Raw genomic sequence first — 19,681 nt, forward strand, 5'->3', positions numbered from 1 at the left:
CTCCTAAAGCGAAGAAAAACGGCCTGCCGCTCCTCCCGGCGCTTCCACGAGGCCGATCTGGCCGATACTGCTGAATTTCAGCTGACTTCAGCATGAGCTGTCTCATGACCTTGATTCTGAATATTTCTTTTATAAAAGGAATATACCTAATTATTTTTATTTACCTTCAAAGCTTACCCGCTGAACAAGCTAAAACTAATACATTCCAACTTGGAAGAAGATCCTGAAGATGTTCGGATGGAATTTATGAAATACTTCAGAAACATTATCACCATAATAAATGAGAGCAGGGAGAGGGAAGAAATGTCAATTATCTCGTAACATTAAAAGAAATACTGAACAGGGAAGAAAAAGGATTCTTTTTGCTTTGAAAGCTGCACCAGCCTGTGAACAGGTCCTCACCACAAGAATTTGCCAGCCTAGAAACGCTTCAGCCTACAAACTAGTGCCGACATCAGATGAGCTGTGGTGCCAAAGAGATGGCTGCACATCCAGGGCTTTGGGTAACACGAGCTGCTCTTTGGTTTCATTTGACATCTGAGACACAGGAAGGTATCGCTTAACATGTTTGTGTGGACCAAAAGATTAAGGTGTGGGTCATGGACTAGCTAGGTCATCCACTAGGTGTGGGCGATGGACTAGCTCTGCACTTAAAAGTATTTGGGAGATTTAACTGGTTGTGAAGGCATCGACTTCCTCATGGTGTATGGTTGCAGTTGCTCCAGTATGAACTTGCTTATACTGACATAGTTCATTCGGATGCAATAAATGCAGAAGTGCAGTGAGCTAGAGATCTCGCGTGTCCCTGTGACCATACTTACCCTTGGACTGTTAGCAGCACAACTGCGGTTGTGTTTAAACAAGTTAGTCGGCTCTTACGATTCAAAAATATGCTTTCATGCACATAAATCTCCAAATTGGGAATCTTTTTAATGTATAAAAATATCTGAGGGGTGGCTGTCAAGTGGAAGGGGACAGTCTCTTCTCTGTGGTGCCCAGTAATAGAACAAGAAATAATGGGTTTAAGTTAGGACATAGGAAGTTCCGCAAAAACATGAGGAAAAATTTCTTTGCTATGAGGGTGCCAGAGCGCTGGCCCAGGCTGCCCAGAGAGGGTGTGGAGTCTCCTGCTCTGGAGACTTTCAAAACCCACCTGGACACGTCCTGAGTGACCTGCTCTGGGTGATCCTGCTCTGGCAGGGGGGCTGGACTAGATGATCTCTAGAGGTCCCTTCCAACCCCTGACATTCTATGATTCTATGATTCTATGATCTCTTCAGAATCCCTTTTTGTAGGGGTGCTAAGGGAAGAAAGCCTGACAGAGCATAACATTTGTGGAGTTCTGCTGAAGCAGGGTGGTCGTGTTCCCTGTGTTCCTGGAGAAGTTACGCTTTTTAAACCGGTACAAACTGACTGGAGCTGAGATCGGAGAGGCAGCTGTGGTGCAGAATCCACATTTTTATGTTCCAAGTTCTCCTAATCTTTCTGTCCAGCATCTGGAGAGAGCACATCGCAGAGCTGCTGCCTTGGCAAGACAGAGGAGGTTGCAGTCTTTCTCAGGACCAGGTTTTTGGTTTGTCCCAACAAAATAAACGTGTTACTGGGGACAATGTTCAGATCTCTCTGTCAGGAACATAATTGAAACTGCGGTGTAGTGCAACGCTGTGTCAGGAGCTCCAGCAGAGAAAAAAACATGCTGCATTCTCCAGAGGAAGAAAAGCTGTTTTGAAACTTGTATTCCTCTTCGCTGTTGCACTGAAGTAAGTGGTTCCATAGATAATTTACTATCTGCTTTGTTTGGTTTGCAGTCATCTCTGTTCTTCGTGCGTTTTGCTGTGGAAGACATTGTTTTCTAACATGCAGTACTAAGACAATAAAAACATTTTTTAAATACATCCTTTTTGTTCTTAAAGGGCAAGTTAATTACAGTTTTGTGGAACTCTTATCAACTTGCTTAATTTTAGTAAGGAAAACGGTGATAAATTTGTAGTACGTTTCACACTAATGAGCTCCAACAAGAGATGTTTGTAAAGAATTGTCACCAACCCAAATAGCTGAAGAAGTGACAAATGAAAACCAGAAGTATGTATCCATACCGACACACACTTTTTAATTTATTTTTTTTTGTGAAGATAATTTAAAGGAGAGAGGGCCTAGGAGGAGGAGCTGCAGAAATCCTTGAGAATCATCCCATTTCACCTTGTACTGCGGCTCACCTGCTGAAGTGTGAGATCAATGGCTTGTCACAACTGTCTGAGCCACAGCACTAAATTTTAGAAGTTTGGTTTCACGGCATATGCTTGCCGTGCAGCTGTATCTGATCTGCAGCTGGTTTACATTTGTTAAAACTATATTGTCCTCACACCAATGTTGGTTTTTAGTAAACACCCTTTACAGAAAATATGTCTAAGGAAGTACTGGATATATTTTAGTTCAGGACACCAGAAGCTGCTTGGGTTTTTCAGGGATCTAGGTTAATTAGTTTCCCATTTTTCCTATTTCCATAGGTCATTCTTTTCTGAGTCCTCGTGCTGTCCTCGTGTAAATAATCTGTTTTCCAAGATGATGAGAGCCTTCTCAAAAACTTACTCAGGTGACACGTCTCTCCTGGCCTTCACACGGTGTGCTCTTCTCTGGGCGCTCTTCTCTGTTTTTTTTTGTCTGGGAAGGTCCAGCGAGAGCCAGAGCCGAGAGCGATGCGGGTGTGGTGCACTGCCAGGGGCCGGTAGTAGCAGTTGCTCAGGTCTTGTCCTGGCCTCCTCAAAATGCCCACAGGTCTCAAGACAAAAAAAATGGGCACTCCCTTGCTTTTGTCATCCCCTTTCGGTGGGATCCGCTGTAGCGGCCTAACGACGATTGACTGCAGCCGCTCCAACTGAGTTACTTTTGGTGTTGCTTTCAGGTAGGAGATTTGGCAGTTATTATACTGCTTGAAGCACTTCTAAGTCATCGTACTCAAAACCAACAAATGTTGGTCTGAAAGCCTCTTCACCCCAGTTGTGTTTTGTACTTCCCCGGGTATTTTTCTCTTTGATTATTAAGTTGATTTAAAACAAAGGCATGTGAGGTGAAAGGTTAAAAGAAGATCTTAGAATAGTTCCAAGCTGTAAAACGAATGGCTACAAAAAACGCAGCAAAGCATACTGAGCCAGGCTCATTGTTTAGAGAAATACTGTTCCGACGCTACGCTGGTTTGCTCACACTGGCACCAGGCGCGTGGCACGGCAAGCTGTGTGCACAAATAACCCGCGCCGTTCTTTTCTTGGGTGTTGGTGTGCTCACAAGATTTGCTGCCCCAGGTTCTTTTCATCGTTTGCTGGCTCCTTTTCTGCCATTAAAGCTAAAAGCTCCACTTGTGAGAGGAAAAGAGGGGGTGGTACTGAAAGAAAATATCAGGGAGGGGAAAGACACCAGGAAACAAAAAAGCAAAAATAAGCAGGAAGAGATGAAAAGGAAAGGTTGGAGGCAAATAGTGGGAGGCTGGCATTTCAACATCTACATTTCATTTATATGACTTTTGAAACAATCAGGCTTTATATGTTTGCAATCAGTGCCATAGGGTGGTCTATTGGAGGCAGCTATTGGAAAATTCAGTGTCTCACTAGAGAACAAGTTTTTTACATGCTGCCTTAGATTATTTTTTCCTTGTTGCCAGCTGTGTGGTGCTGGAGCCAATTTTTAAAATATATTGCCTTAATAAATTCAGTTTTTCCCAACAGCAGCATTGTGATACGCACTGGTAAAGACTGTTATGAAACCCACCAAATATTTTATTTTCAATATAAACCAGTATTTGAGTGACTCCAGGGTGGAAAAGTCAATAAACTTTCCTATTCATCACCTTGCTTTATATAACATGTTAATCCTGATCTTACTTTAAACTCAAAAAAAGGATGTGAATTACAGGTATCTATATACTGGAACACACTGCTCATTAAAGATTAAAAATACTCTTAGAGAGATCTCTAGACTTGCCTTTATGTCATACAGAAAGGTCGTAACATGTTATAAATGAGGAACATCATTCTTCAAATCTGGCCAAGAGACTAATTTCTGCCACTGCTGAAGATCAGAGTAAATGCATAGACCCCTGCAAAACTAATCCTTAGAGAAGACACCGAGCACCTTCTACGTACAATCGCACGTAGTCTGGCTTGTCTGCATGAAGGGACACGGTCAGTAAGTGACTGATCTCTGGCTCTGCCCCTGTGAGGGCAAAGAATTGCTCAGGAAGCCGGGGACGTGAGGTCATCAGCCACAAGTTACACAGAAGTCAGTTGGCAAGCCACAGGTTCAGCTAGGAGTGGGAACCATTTAGCAGCAGAAGATAACAAATTCGCACCAAAACCACTCTGTTTTACTTGTCCACAGTGAGGCCCTTAGCACCACGCTTGGGACTTTGGAAAGGCATTTTTGGATGGCCTTTCCAAGAAGTGGAAGGGAAGGCAGAGAAGCAACAAAGTCTGTCAGTTCCTCCAGAGAGATGTGCTTTTCTCTCGGTGTCCTCAGACCCTCTGAGGGAACGTCCATATCCCCTTCTTATTCTGTCAACAGCCGTGCACCCCCAAGCCCCTGCTGTGTATGAACTGGGCACAGACTGAAAGTTCCCAGTCCCTTCCTGTGGTTCCTTGTCCGTACTGGAATTCAGTATTTGTTCCAGTGGCTTTTCTCCCATCGCCTGCATTGTCATGGTTTGGGGAACTGAGGCTGGAATCAGGGGGCACAGAATATTTTGGGTATTAAGTAACTTGTACACATTCAGCCTCCACAGTGCAAAAGCCAAAGACACCAGGATACACCAACTGTGGAGTGAGAAAAGAACCTGTAACTTAAAAGTCATTCAGGTGCAACATTACTTTGTCACTTGGCAATGAGTAGTGATAATCCTGACAGCTTACATCACTATATCTACGACGTACAGGAATTCTTTTCAAAGCTTTATTGCTTTATAGCTATAGGTGAGCTCCACTCACCGTTACCTCATTTCCCATGAAAGCAGTTGATGCATCATTGCTTTGGGCAGTTATCTATCTGGACAAAGAGTCAGCATGGAAATCTGTTAGGGAGCAGTCAGAATCAGAAGAATTCTGCAGGGCTAGAAATGCAGAATTCTAAGACTTCAGGGCCATATATAGAAAGTTAATGGCTGTGGCTACCTTGCAGATCGGTGATTGAAAACATTTTAGCTCTTCAATTATAAAATAGAGTTTGCTCAGGTTACCTCTTACAAGCTGTTTCCTGCACACACAGAACATTATGAAGTCAGTAACTACTTGTGATGATGAAAACAGTTACAGGCACTGCAATCCAGATGTGTGGCTTCCAGGGTAAAAATCATACTTGTTTACAACCAAACTTCGGGAGTAGCAGCAAAGCCAAATGAAATACATTTGGACCTTACCCAAAAAAATGCAGCTTTCCTTTCAAGTCCTATATTTTGAAGGCTAGGCCTTTGGTCTCAGTTGCTCGCAGCAGTATTGTTCTAATGGACACAATAGACAGAAGAAATCCTATGTCCCTATTTCTATTCTTGCACTGCCAAGTGACTACAAGGAAGTCACGTAGGCCACCACATTTAAGAGTGCCCATCCGTGCTGTGTTTTTGCATGTTTAAAATAAGGAGGGTGCTGATGTGCAGACACTGTAGGAAGCAACTTCTAGAAGGTACCCAGGACCTCTTAAAATCAGATCTTAAACGACTCAACTTTTCAACGGGCATACCTTGCTCTGGAGTGACTGGGGAGGATCTTCTCTTGTCACTTCTCCAGAAGTCTTTGCTGGTGGAATACTTCAGTAGTGCAGGAAGAGTCCTGGAAAGATCAATTTACTTTGTTGACAAGTGGCCTTTCCTGAGATAGCAGAAATACTCTAACAAGAACTTCCATAGCTTTAGTCAGAGCTCTTCATGCACACACGCACACAATCAACTTAGGAACAAAAGGTACCCAGCAGTTCAGGGGGTTAATTCACACGTACAAAGCAGGCCCGCTGTCAGGTCAGGTGTATATCTTTGCATTGATCCATCTTATTTATTTACTTTGGACAAGATTCCCCCTTGACTGAGTTTTATCTACCTAGATACCTCGTAAAGGCACCTGCTTAGAATTTGCTAAAAATCTGTCCTCAGAAGTTCAATCCTCTTTACAGACAATACTGGCTGGACACCTCTTACCTCTTGTTGTGATCACCAGTCTGATGGAACCGGTTTTGTGCAAACCGCGAAAGGTTTGGTCGCCCATGCTCAGAAAGCTGCGCTGAGTCACAAAAAGGCCGCCTGAAGGGCCAGAGAAGAAAGAAACAATTGTATGAGAAGGGTTCGTTCTGTTCACTCTAGCAACAGAGGGAGAGAAGGCACATTCCTGACTTGTGTAAATATATCACAAAGAAAGAAAATTAATTGTGTTTACCTGGACATTAGGTAGCAGGAGCAATCATCAGAGCAGGGACACTATTGCTAAAAGGCTGGACCATTCTGACTAAATTACACAAACCTAAATAAAAAGCACTCTCTCACCATCTGTTCCTTTGGCTCATTCTTTCCCCACCCTTGAATTTCAGGAGGAAATAATTTGACCTTTAATACAAGGTGACCTTATATTTAAGCTCTTTTTTTTTTTCCCCCTGAAAGAGACAAGGAGCAGAGGAAACCTAATATTCGGGCTGACATTCCATTTGTGTATAATCTAAACTAAAAGGCAGCTTTGGCACAATAATATATGTGAACAAACTAGTCATTAATAACTTCAGTCTAGAAACTGAAGATGGTTTCTAATAGAGTGGGAAAAACCCACCTGGTTTCAAAACAGTGCTTAATGAGTAGTTTGTGATAAAGTGTCACTGGATTTGGATGGTTCTAGTCCCACTCTTATGAAAAAAGAGGTATTTTACTTTATTTTATTTTATTTTATTGTTTTTATTCTTATTTTTTTATTTCATTTTATTATTACTTCTGTGTAGATATTTTCAGCAGAGCTGACAATGAACCAGAACATCAGCTTCAAACTCCCTTGAACTTTGAGAAGCACGGATTCTGATTCATACTCTCCGGCCGGAGATCAGTCGAAGCCATGGGTTGTGTTTACACACACGCAGAGGAAGTGAAGCAACTTTGTCAGCTTGTGACAGAAGAGAGGTAACACAAATTTTCTCACGTGAGTTTCACTTTAAAGAGCACTATCCGAGGCCTGGCGCTGAGTTTTGCTTGTGTAACTCTCAGAGAGGAACAAAAAAACGCCATATGTTTTGCTGGGCTCCATTGTCTCTTCCTCCCTTTAGGAAATGAAAGCCTATTTCTCTACTAGTTCCATGAAATCTATCGGAATCGGGGTAACATGTCTCTGAGACTTGGCTCAGAGGGAATAACAGCCAAGGGTACACCCTCCCTCGCTATGTTACTGCTCCATGAGTTCCAGACAAAAGCATTTATTGTGGTTTGGCAGCAACCATCTATTCCTAAAACCCTGGGACGGCATTGTTCTTCCCTTGTCAAAATTTGATTTAGTACCTACAGGCACAGGGTTCATTTTTTCCGGAAGGATCTTCATGCTTTCTAGACTGCTGGGGTCACCTCTCAAGCCAGCGAGACCACCTGGAGGAGCCACAGCAAAGCTGACTGGGAAGGGCTCAGAGAAGCAAAAGCTCTGTCCTGCCAGGAGCGTGCCAGGATTTTTATTCTGACCTAGGTTAAATGGTAACACTCCAGAAACTGAGCAACCATCTGCCAGGCCTGTAATAAGAACTCAGAATCATTAAATAAAGATACATCTTAGGGAAAAATATTGTTAAGGGCCCAAAATTGTTTCGCTGTGTTTGGAATTCTCATAATGGTAGGCAAGTTTGACTGGAATTCCTAATGACACAGAGGTCTTGCAATCTTGCTTATCTTTAGCTACGATAATGAGCTGGGACCTAACCAAAGCTATTAGGAGGCTCTTCTGCTCGGAATGGTGTATCTTTACTTATAAAGCAGATCATTAAAAGTAATATTTAATGAAAACTCCATCTGTTTTTCATTGAGTGTACACTTGGCTTTTTTTCTTTTTTTTTCCCCCCCCCCGAGGTTGCATGAAGCTTTGGAGCACACAGTGCTGACACCTTCACAGCCTAACAGGATACTTGATGCAGTTTCTTTGTCCGGGGAAGTCAAATATTGGGTATATCTGGATCTGTTAACATAAAGCTGAACTTTCGGACCTCCAATTTCTTTCATATCCAGGAACTTGAGAGAGATGTACAAATACGGTAGTGGAGTAATAACTCTTAGGTCACACAGACCTGCACAGGTCTGAGTCTGCAGATGATAAGAGGTTCTTTTACAAAGCACTGGCAACAAAAGCTAAAACTCGCCGCTCTGTGCCCTCTACTCAGCGAAACAGGAATTTCTGTGTCCTGTGAAGACACATGGGTCTACAACCCAAAGCTGGGCAGTTGTGATCCCTACAGACGCTACTCCAGTTTTCTGGAGAAACCCACAGAAGCCAACAGGTATACATGCAGTTTCCATTACCAAACATTCATTTGCCAGTCCGATAAAAACCTGGTAATAATAGATAAACAAACATTTCATGCTCAGGGCTGTTTGAAGCCCCGTTTCCAACAGACTTGTGCCTTAAGGATTTACCCAAGTGTAGATCTTCTGTTCTCTTAGAAGGATCTTTCTCCCTTATACTCTATACAGACATGGCTACTTACACTAAGGAATTTTTTAGGAATTTCCTAACCTGGAGACTTCTCTCACTCTATCAGATGTGGTTGAAAATAGTCAGTGGCTTAAGACGGTCCAAGTGTGATAAACAAGCTGACACCCAGCAGACAGGGTACTCTTTCAGCCCTGCATAATATATTAAGCAGGGAGATGATGATAAGGTTAATCAGATGTGCTATGCAAGTAAAATGAATAAAATTAAGATGGACTCGACACTGAGAAGCATGTGAAAGAAAAATTAGCTTTGCTGAATGTACAGAACCCTGACCCTTCACATGAAACTCACGGAAGCTTATAGTTTGGCAGCTCAGGCCCCAAGAAACGCCTCCCAAATCACATAAAACCTTGACTGGATGCTATGAGCATTTGACAGATCGATGCGAAGGAACAGGGAAAGACTTCAGACCTTTTATTTAGTACAAAGAAGTTTAAATGGCTGTGATTTCCTCACTTTTTTCATGGTATTCTTAATTTTCATATGATCCCTTCTGCGCTCTTACCAGTTCATCCTCCTACAGTCAGTGAACTACAACAGCCCCCAACCTTCCTAGCGCTCGTCTCACCTGACCAGTTCCTCAAATTACCTGTGATCCAGAGGAACTTTATCTTTGCTTCAGGTGACATACCATGAAGAACTTGCTCTAAACAGCTGAAGTATGAGGGAAGTATGTGAAGGGCTGGCTACGAAGGCTAATTCCTGCCTCCTTTAATGGACGCGGCACAGCAGAGCACATGCACATTCTCAGTTTAGTGGTGTAGAAAAAAACTAATCATAGAATCATAGAATCATAGAATCATAGAACAATTCAGGTTAGAAAAGACCCTTGGGATCATCGAGTCCAACCATTGACCCTACGCTACAAGGTCACCCCTAAACCATCTCACCCAACACCCCATCTAAACGACACTTGAACACATCCAGGGATGGCGACTCAACCCCCTCCCTAGGCAGTCTGTTCCAGGGTCTCTGTTCCAGGGTCTGACAACTCTTTCCGTAAAGAATTTCTTCCTAATGTCCAGCCTAAACCTGCCCTGTTGCAACTTGCAACCATTCCCCCTGGTTCTGTCCCTAATGACCTGTGAGAAGAGACCAGCACCAACCTCTCTACAATGTCCTTTCAAGTAACTGTAGAGCATGATGAGATCCCCCCTCAGCCTCCTCCTCGTCAAACTGAACAGACCCAGCTCCCTCAGTCGCTCCTCACAAGGTCTGTTCTCCAGGCCCTTCACCAGCTTTGTTGCCCTCCTCTGCACTCGCTCCAACACCTCGAGATCTCTCCTACACTGAGGTGCCCAAAACTGAACACAATACTCAAGGTGCGGCCTCACCAGTGCTGAGCACAGAGGGACAATCACTTCCCTTCTTCTGCTGGTCACAAAACTTCTAATAAAAAAAAAATCTAAGGGACATTCCTGGAACAAGAACAAACATACATAAACTGACCATGGAAATTAGAAGATTTCTTCATACCAAAACAAGGAAATTCTGGAGCAAATGCCCAAATAAAGTAGGAAACTGGGAGGATAGGAGAGACGACAAGGACGAATGAGCGTATTTTTGAATAGCATAATCTGTTTAGGAAAAAGATTGGAAACTTGGCTTGCTGCAGAAGCAGAAGACTGGACTCAGGAGCCCAAAGGGTCATTTTCAGTTCTAGGTTTCCCTTCTTCCTTTCCAAACCAGAACTGGTGAGATCTAATTCCAAAATAAAAACAATGTGTTCTTCCTCTGTACTTGCCCAAGCAAACATGTAAGTTAAAATACATGTCACCTCTTTCCCACGCGTCAGAAAGGACCATAAAACAAATGATACGATCTCTTATGTGGCCCATAACAAGTATAAATTAATGATGTTTTAATATGCATTCAATGTGGCAAAAAAAAATCCCATATTTCATACAGCTTTACAAATGAAGCATATTTTACATGACTGATCACAAATAAAACAGAATAAAATTCAGTAGGTAACATACAAAGTCAAAATATGAAAAATTTGATTATTACCTTTTGCTTTTGTAGGAAAATGAGGCTTGTGTTCTTGGTTGTTTACATGAGTTGACCCCAAATAAGCTTGGAACTGGTTCATAATTCCCTCTCAAATTTGACATACTTGAGATATTTAATTCCTGCAAGTTTTGTGAAAGTAGATGGCCAAGCAAAGAAGACAGATTATTTATCTATCGTTGAAGAAATAGGCTAAAATGAACTCAATCCCCATTAAAGATCAGAGAATCCATGCTGGAACGCAATCCAAGATATAAATCCATAAGAAAAAAGATTTCACTGTTTGCAGAACTACTTGTATTGAATGAGATCACACAGACATAACATTGGTATGACAGCATCTAATCACCACTCAACAAAAAATCTGGAAACAAGTCAGCAACCACATCTGCTTCAACAGAACCAGAGCCTCATGCGACAGGAAGCTTATTAGAGACCTTGTCTCTCATTATTGTGTTTTTGCATATAACTTCCCAGCAGGAATACTCAGTCCTGCAAAATAAAGCAGTTTCCTTCACAGACCATCCAGAATGGAGAAAGAAATTGGGCCAGACATTCCAGTTCCTGAAGAAATTGGTGCCTGTGGAGCTATGGATTTCTACCAGCAAAACATCTGGCACAAAATACCATTAAACATGAATAACTTGCTTCTCTCTTCTCTTACCATTGGTGTGAGGCAAGAATAACTCCACTGAAGTTTGCTGGACATATCAAGCCTGAAAACAAGACAAAAGAGAAGGAAAAACAGTCCTTTAAACATAGCAAAATATCTTAAAGGAATTTAACACAAAATATCTTGTTTTCTCAGGAGCATAAAATGTTACACTGTGAGACACTTTTGTTGGTTACTATACGTGAAAACAGTTGCTTCACAATACTCTGAACGCAACTTAGGAATTCCCGTTCGATGCCCTTTCACGGCTTTGGTCACAGTCTCAGGAGCCAGAGCCTCCGCGCAGGTAAATTGGGCGATTCGCAACACCACTCACCTGAAAACCAGCCCAGGAGTGGAGCCAAGTGTCCTCGGTCCCAGGAAGGGCAACGGGAGCTCTGTATGCGCAGCCTTTCTTAGTTGAAACACTTCCTAAAGTGAAAGGAGTTCATCTCAGACACCTCTCAGTTAGGTGGGCCATAGGCATCAGCCCTTGATTCGCCCCTGCTGCCTCAGTCATTGAAGTGAAAAAAGTGAACCTGTGCCCAGCAGTGATGTGTTTGGGGAGGCTGGGGCCACAGATCTCTTACGTACGGGCACTTCCATCTGTCGTACAGCACCAGTCATAGAACACGGCAACAGCTCCCATTTCGCCTTCTCAGTGTTCAGCTCTGCAGGAGCTTTGCTTGCACGCAAAGCAGGACTTGCAGCGGGGTCTGCGAGTGCCGAGCAGTGGGATCCCGTTCGGATCCCTTGGCTGGGAGGTCTCGCATGCATGGATTCACATCAGGTCCCTATGGGAGGCAGAGACATTTGATTAAAAAACTCTCCAACAAGGTTACAGTCTGTGGGCACATCAGGCAACACTTGCCCTGTGTCTCTGGTTGCTCACTCTTTCTTCTTTCTCCGTCACCTTGAGGACAGATAAAAAGCCCTTCAGAGAGATCTCAAGCCAGCGTTGCCATTTCAAACCCACAGATGCCAAAGTGATTTTTATACTTTCTTCTCAACTCATTGCCGAGTCCCAAGAAAGGGACTTTAATGGGTTGCACCAGGCAATCAACCGTCATCTCTTGGCTCTAGAAACAAGGAAGGAAGAGAGGGAATGTAAAGCTGGAACAAAGCACAGACCCAGAGCAGGTCCAAATACTTGCAGAAACTGATTGATCCCAAGATTTGATACCAGATGTTCTACTGAGACAACTTTAACAGAGGTCCATAGAACATTAAATGCATCTCATGTTTTCAGTTTTCAAACCAGTCCAGCTGGGCACTTCTGCCAAAGGGCACAAACAAAACGCTGCTTAATATTAACCAAAGAACTGAGTTCTGCTCTGCAAGTTCAATGTAAAAAGAGTAAGAGCAAACACATGCTAAGTTGTCCCTGGAAATGCTGAACACAACTGAGGAGCTGTCTTGGATTACAGCATTTCTAAATTACGCCAGCCCAAAGTCTGGTTTTAGGAAGGGTACATTAGTGATACGTTACTACAAGCACTTTGCTAAACTGGAGCACTCTGCATCTTTGATTAATAAATACCCTGGTCATAAGGTACCAGACATGCCTGTTTCCTTGTTTACCTAGACCTTCACACAACTGCTAGTCCATGGAAAAGTTCTTAGACATCTGTTTGGGTATCGCTGCCTTGTAGATAATGCTAATTTTTGCCTGTGTCCATTTTTAGCCTTGTGGACTCCTTGTTCTCTCATTAGTTCCTTCTCTCTAGCCCACCTAAAGCCTGTAGCCAGATGTAATAAGAAGAATTACTGTTGATTGCACGCTGCTGTGCAAAATCTTTTTCCAAATCATTTCCAAATCTTGAAATTCAGGACTACCTACATTCGTCAAGCAATACAAGGCTGTCGAGACTGGGCAGCGGCAGATGAAGTCACTTTATTTCCTCAGCCATCAGTGCAACTTCCCAGCCTCATTTTGCTGATTCCACTCTGCAAAGGAGAAGGATTATCAGATAAGGATCTGGCCCAACTTTGTCTCTCAGCCGCAGCTCCTTCCCTTCATGGATTTAATTTGCACACTTTCCTTGACCAGCCCCATATATTGCCACTTCCACTTCCTCCTGCTTGTGTCTTTTGCTCCCTCAATCATCAGTAGCCCTGACTCAGAATCCAGCTCTCCTTTAAAAGATGTGATCTTCCAGGTTGTCTCATGTCTTCCTGAAAGATTCCATCAGATTCAGCTTGACTATGAGATGTGCAGGGATGTTTTTCTATCAATGCCATTGAGTTTTTGTGTATTAACTCTGATTAGACACTGGATGGTGCTCTTGGCACTTTCACGCCAGCAAAACCACTTAGAAAGCAATCCCCCTTCCCCTGAGAACTGTAAAATTCCTCCGGGTCCGATACAGTTGCATGTCGAAGCTTCTAAACCCGGTGGGAAAAGCATGTTTTGACTACACAGAATGTAGCTGAAGCTGCAGTGGAAGAAGCTTATCTAGGTAAGGACAAATGACAAATAAAATGTCACTGTTACACACAAATCCACCGAGCAGTGGCTTTCACATTCCTCTTCCAACATTTTATTTGCTAATTGGTTCCTTATCAATGTTCCCCATAGCAACAAGAGACATTAAGTGGCATAAAGTGGGCTGAATGACATTATTTCTGCCTGTTAATGTAACTCAGATTATGCATGGAGGAGATGATCCGAAGGAGGTTGACGACGTAATGTGAAACCTCCTGTGGTCTCAGAGGAGAAGGGAGTTTCTTCGTGCTGCATCACTGGTGAAGGAGTAAGGCAGGAAAGTATATTTCAGCAGCAAACATTTTTGAGAGCATCAGACTGAGATTCCATAGAAAATGAGCTCATTTGATCTTTCTACCTGCTAAGAAATATTCATTATACAACAGATGTTTGTCTTCAGATATTTTTTCAAAGAAGGTCAGAAGCATTTTGATATTACAAAGGTGTGATGAATAAGCAGAGGAAAGAAATACACTTCATAGCAAAAGTGCTACAGGGAAATAGGAGATATATTTTCATTTTTTTTCCCCACTATGCTGACTTTTGTGTATCCCCAGGCAAATCAGATCGTCTCTCTGAATCTCACCTTCCCAGCCTGTAAATCTGAGATAATTCCTCCTCTTTTGGCTCTACTAAAAGGCTCTTTCTCCAGTAAAAGGTGCCATAGAGGTAGAAAATATTTTGTATGTCTGCATCTAAGGGACGCAGCTCTGGAAAAGGCACTCTAGTAAAATAAAGAGGCAAGACAGACCACTGTAACATCTAGGAGAAACCAGGGAAAATGGGGAATAAAAGGATTCATAAGCTTGCGACAGAACTGAGGAGAAACAGCTGGGTGTGCCCACTGACCTAAGATGGGGGATTTAAGCTCGTATGAGAAGGATTTGGCTTGGTCCACCTCTGGACATACAGGCAGAGCCTCCGAAAAGGCCCAAGGATCACCGAAGAGTCACATCTGGAGGAAGGCCTCGAGCTACGCTTTTGGAGCTTCCAGCAATCCTACCTAGATTAAACTCTTTAGAAAGGTGGGCTTGTGCAGCTGAAGGATTTGAAAAGATTTGGTGATCCTCTTGAAGCCCTAAGGCACCTCGGCCCATGTTTACACAAAGACTGCTCAGTCTGCTTGGGTATCACGTTCTTCTCAGTATCTCCAGTTCTGAAAGGGACACACTGAGAGTTAACACCGGTTGGATTAATAAAACACGCCTAAATGAGTACTGCTGTTGAAGCCTTAGCATGGAAATCTTTTGGCTACACCATTTAACACGACACATATGGGACAAGGAATTTTGCAATACTTGCAACGCTCTCTCCTCTTGTCAAGCGGGCATGGCAATCATTAGAATTTCCGGGATACCTGATCTCCTTTGCCTCAGAGGAAGAAAACAGGATAAATGGGCCAATCCTGTTGATCTGACATGATCCACCTTATTGATGTGAATGAACTGGTCTTCTCAAGATTTGGGAGTTGAATGCAGGAGATGCTACTGCGAACATAACCTGTTATTTGGAAAAAGGCTACTACATGCGATACTTATATGCAAACAGCCTCAAAAAGCAGAATTCCCGTTATTTTTTTTTTAAAGAAATACATGATCTTATGAATAAGAGAGCTCTTTCTGGGGTCTCATTACTCTACTGCTACGACAGCAGAGCTGGCAGGAGGGCCCGGGCGTGTCCACACGTGAGCTCCTGGAATATGAAGTCCAGCACCTCCACTTAAAATCACTGACAAGAGCAGACCTGGACTAACGCTAAACGCTGCACGGCCAAACACAAATGTCTCTGTCTCCCTGCACCAGTTCTCTCTGACACAAAGCTTTGTGCCAGGGGAAGCTTTGCGGGAACATTTGCTGAACCCCTTCGCATCCTTCTCTGAGAGTCTGTAGACAGGCACAGATAACTTCGTTAATAGAGGTATCGTTAGTCTGGATGGGTTGCAGTGTCTTTTTAGATCCTCCCCAGTGAAGGAGTGTGTAAGTACAAAGCAGTGTTGGTTTTGTGCCTCCCTGCAGTGATACTTCTAATGAAGTACTGCTGAGCAAAATTACCCCCAAAAAACTATGCTCTTAATGTGTCCTTTGTTACCGACTGAACGAATTTCTGATTCCTTGGTTATTCTGCATTAAGAAAAACTTTAGTTTCATGGTACATCACAATATTCAACAAATTTGTCTCTTGAGAACCCAGAGAGCTTTCAAATCTTAATATAGACATCTTTCAAGTGAGATCATTAACGTGCATATATCTCGATTTAAGGCCAATGCAAGCACTTCAATTTTTGCCTGCCAAATTTTCATTTTTGGCTTCATTTGCTTCCCGTATATTCAAAGAAAAGTACCACATGGAATCCTTTAAACAATAGATGGGATAACATAATTTTTCAATTGCTCTTGAAAAGGTTTTTAACCACATAAACTATTCCAGGGTTCGCTAAGAAGTTACCATTGCAAATAATGTAATTGTTCCAGACTGAATTCCTTGCATTCCAGAAGAACTTTTGAAGCAAGGAGCATGACTGGCTTGGGATTTTTAACCAAGCTCTTTATGGTAATACTTAGATGAATGTAAATTTTCTCCAAAAGCTTTGCATTAAAAAGAAAGAACCAAAGCCTACACACACTCATCTCTGCAGAAATAACGACCCATCAATCTCAACAAAAGGAGAATAAACATTTAAACGTCAGGAAGCTCTCAACACTTTTTTATTTTAAACAAACAAAAAAGTGAGAAAGGCAGTTGACAAACGCTGGCAAACCTAGAAATACATAAAGTGCAAGCAATAAATTCCGATTTTCCTCTTCTCTTTTGCTAGAAGGACAAGGCTGTTACTTGCCTTTTGAATGAACCCAAGGCTTGATGTCATAAACAGCTGGGTCCCTCCTTGAAAATTTGTGCAGCTTCCGCTGCCCTGGGCTTCACCTGGAGGCAAGAACATAGAATTTTTTCTGGACATACATTTAATCTCCACATTCGAACGATTCTTATTGCATTCATCTAAAGACAATGTCCTTTCATGGTTCGTCCAGTGAAGAAGACTGTTACCAAAAACTTCACTGTGTAACACCTACGGGTAGTGTCATCTGGGACAGGTGAGCTCTTGCTTTTGAAATTAGTTCTCCTATTTGCACAGGCAGAGGGTTCTCAGTTCTGCAATTTTTTTCCTCAGTGAGTGCAGCAGAGTCTGGTCTTGGCAACCCACAAAGCCGCTTCCCAAATCTACCTCGTTACTCAGCTTTCTGGGATGAACCGAATTAAACAGTGGGTGGTTTACGAGATGAACTACACTGGGGAGCAGAGCCTGTAACTCACCCCATACTCCTACCATGCAGGGAACGACGCAATCAAACTTATTTGCGGCCAGCAGGCCAGGAAAGCCAAAGAAACGAGAAACAGCACGCTTCAGGGGGTGTTTTTGATCTCCAGTTTGATGCCGTGCTACGGGCCAGCTTCTCATTTCCCACACATCAGCCTCTTTCCACGGAACTCACACCAGATGTAGACCTCGCCTTGCAAGTCCAGTTTATCTTTTTCAAGACTCTGTTTATTGTAGAACCAGCTTAGCTGTCGCGTAAAATGATACTATCTTACACCGTTCAAAACCGGAGGACTTAGCTTTGTATTTAATTAGCTTAATTTCCGATTAATACAAAGGTTTTCTGATCATACTCCTCATCGGTCTGCTCACAGCCCTGGCCCTCTAATCACCCACACCAAGGAACTTACTCCAGTGTGCAGTGGACTTGCCCTAAAGCCGTGTACTTCGTGGCAAGTGGTAGTACAACGTGTGCAACTGGGTCTTGTCCTGACGTGGAGTTGGGACATAGCCAGACCTGGGATCTGGGACTAATTTCACAGATAAAGAGAGCGATCATTACATTCTTCAAAGCCTAATGAAAATAGATGCTTCAGTTGAGGTTAATGTGCCCCAATTAAGGAAAATAAATAAATAAATAGATAGATAAATAAGAAAGGAAAAAGCAAAGCTACACAAAGAGAAAAACCTTCCTACATGATCGGAGAAAAAAAAGGTAGGAAAACTTCATTTGAAACCTGAGCATTCATAATCACTCAAGTCAATCAACCACAAGACAGATGTATTAGGAAAACAGATTTAATTAGTTCTTTTGCTACTTGTTTTCAAATACTTCTCTCCTAGGTGTTATGTCCTCTGCAACCAACCAGCCACAGTCCCTCTCAGTTCACTCCTGGTCTCCAGACAACCGCTCGGTGGACAAACTCTGCTTCTCACTGGATGTTACTGTTTGAACAAAAGCTGCAAACTTATCTTTTTCAGTAAACCTGCAAGACTAAATTTCAGGCAGAGTGCAAGGGGACAGCTACTCCTCCAGCTTCTACTAACACAGCACACACTCTCCAAGAAGATGCATCTTCCATTAACTTGTGCTTGCTGTTCGTGGTACTGATGCTGAAAACACCCACGTTGGACTTTTAGGCCAAATATATTTGATAAAAACACAGGGATTGTAGAAGCATTATTATTTCTGGAGGAGCTGGTTGCAGAAATAGCCTCTGCCCACCTGCAGCTCTCCGTCCCATGCCTCACTGATTCATTAATACTGCACTTCTTCAAAATTCACAGCACGGGGATTGGAATTCAGGACTTCCAGTCTCTGCTGGTTGTGTGGTGGCAACAGACCTGTTTCTGTGACTGCAAACCCCTGTCAAAACCTTGCTTACCTCTTTTAGGGTCTAGCTGAGTCATGTTGGAAGATCCTTTGAGATCAAGCCTGTAAGAACTAACAGTGACTAGAACTATACAAGACATTCTGGGAGGCACAGAAGAAGTTGGCCAATTGTTCCAGGTTGCAAGACATTGTGACTAGATACTACATAAGCCTTTGCCTCTGTCGACTCCTATTACAGTCCAGAAAAAAAAAATTAAGAAAGAACTGTACTTATAAAGATAGTACAGCTTTAGACTGGAGAACAAGAACAAGAACAAAAAAAAAAAGTACAAGCCCCTTGAGAGTTTTTCTGTTCTTCAAACTACTGTATAAATCTCATTTAATATGAAAACTCAAGAGTTCTGATAAAGATTTTGAAACATTGCAATTCCAACAGTCAATATTTTGCCTATGGAAGTGATATGATATTAATCCCTTAATAAGCACTTGTAAGTACGACAGAGATCAAGCTCGATATTATCTTACTTTCTGTTTGCAACAGGAGTGATACGTAAGAGTTTGATCCTGGACTGGCCAAAATATGTGGGAGCTTTGCCTTGCCAGGAACAGGATGAAAATAGCTGCTAATATGGGCAGTTTGGGGTACCCAAAGGAACAGACACAAGGGCAGAATTTCAAGAGCTCAGCTCCCACAGTCAGGACTGCATTTGAAAATGGATTTATGTGTTGAATGCTTGTAATATCCAGCTACTTCTAAAAACGCCTAATCAGGAGCTAAGAAATTTGTAAATGTACCACAAGTGACGGATACTTAGTCCTTTGATCATTTTGTCACTAAGTCAGAAATTCTGTGAGCAATCAGCAGTTCTGGGTTCTCCAAATACCCATGAAAACAAAGCCCTACATGTCTCAAGTTGGGCACACTGAAAAGATCAGTCTGCAGTTTAAGCCTGCTTTTTACGACAGAAAAGACAGCAGATTTACCTCAACTGATCAAAACGGCCAAAATGAAAAGGAATATTTCTCAAAGATTCTCTATTTCAAGTTTGTATTTGGGTTAATTAAGAATTTAATCAGAAATGCACAATCCCATGTCTTGCTGTACCACTGACTTTGATAGCAAGGCCTGAAAAACGTTGGCAAGCGAGATTCAGTGTAAAAATATCTGATTTATAGGGTCCGCAAG

General features: G+C 42.6%; 1 protein-coding gene across 1 annotated transcript in view; it reads left to right on the plus strand.

Annotated features, from left to right (window-relative positions):
* The window catches only part of IFT22 (intraflagellar transport 22), a gene marked incomplete at its 5' end in the record, with an annotated part of 1,911 nt that extends 1,590 nt beyond the window's left edge, over positions 1-321 (plus strand). Inside the window, one exon of the mRNA XM_009878050.1 lies at positions 173-321. Within this exon, the coding sequence (XP_009876352.1) occupies positions 173-321 (149 nt within the window). The remainder of the gene's footprint in view (positions 1-172) is intronic.
* Between the last annotated feature and the right edge of the window lie 19,360 nt (positions 322-19,681).

This window comes from Apaloderma vittatum, unplaced genomic scaffold (genome assembly GCF_000703405.1).
Source record: "Apaloderma vittatum isolate BGI_N311 unplaced genomic scaffold, ASM70340v1 scaffold10231, whole genome shotgun sequence".
NCBI lineage: Eukaryota > Metazoa > Chordata > Aves > Trogoniformes > Trogonidae > Apaloderma > Apaloderma vittatum.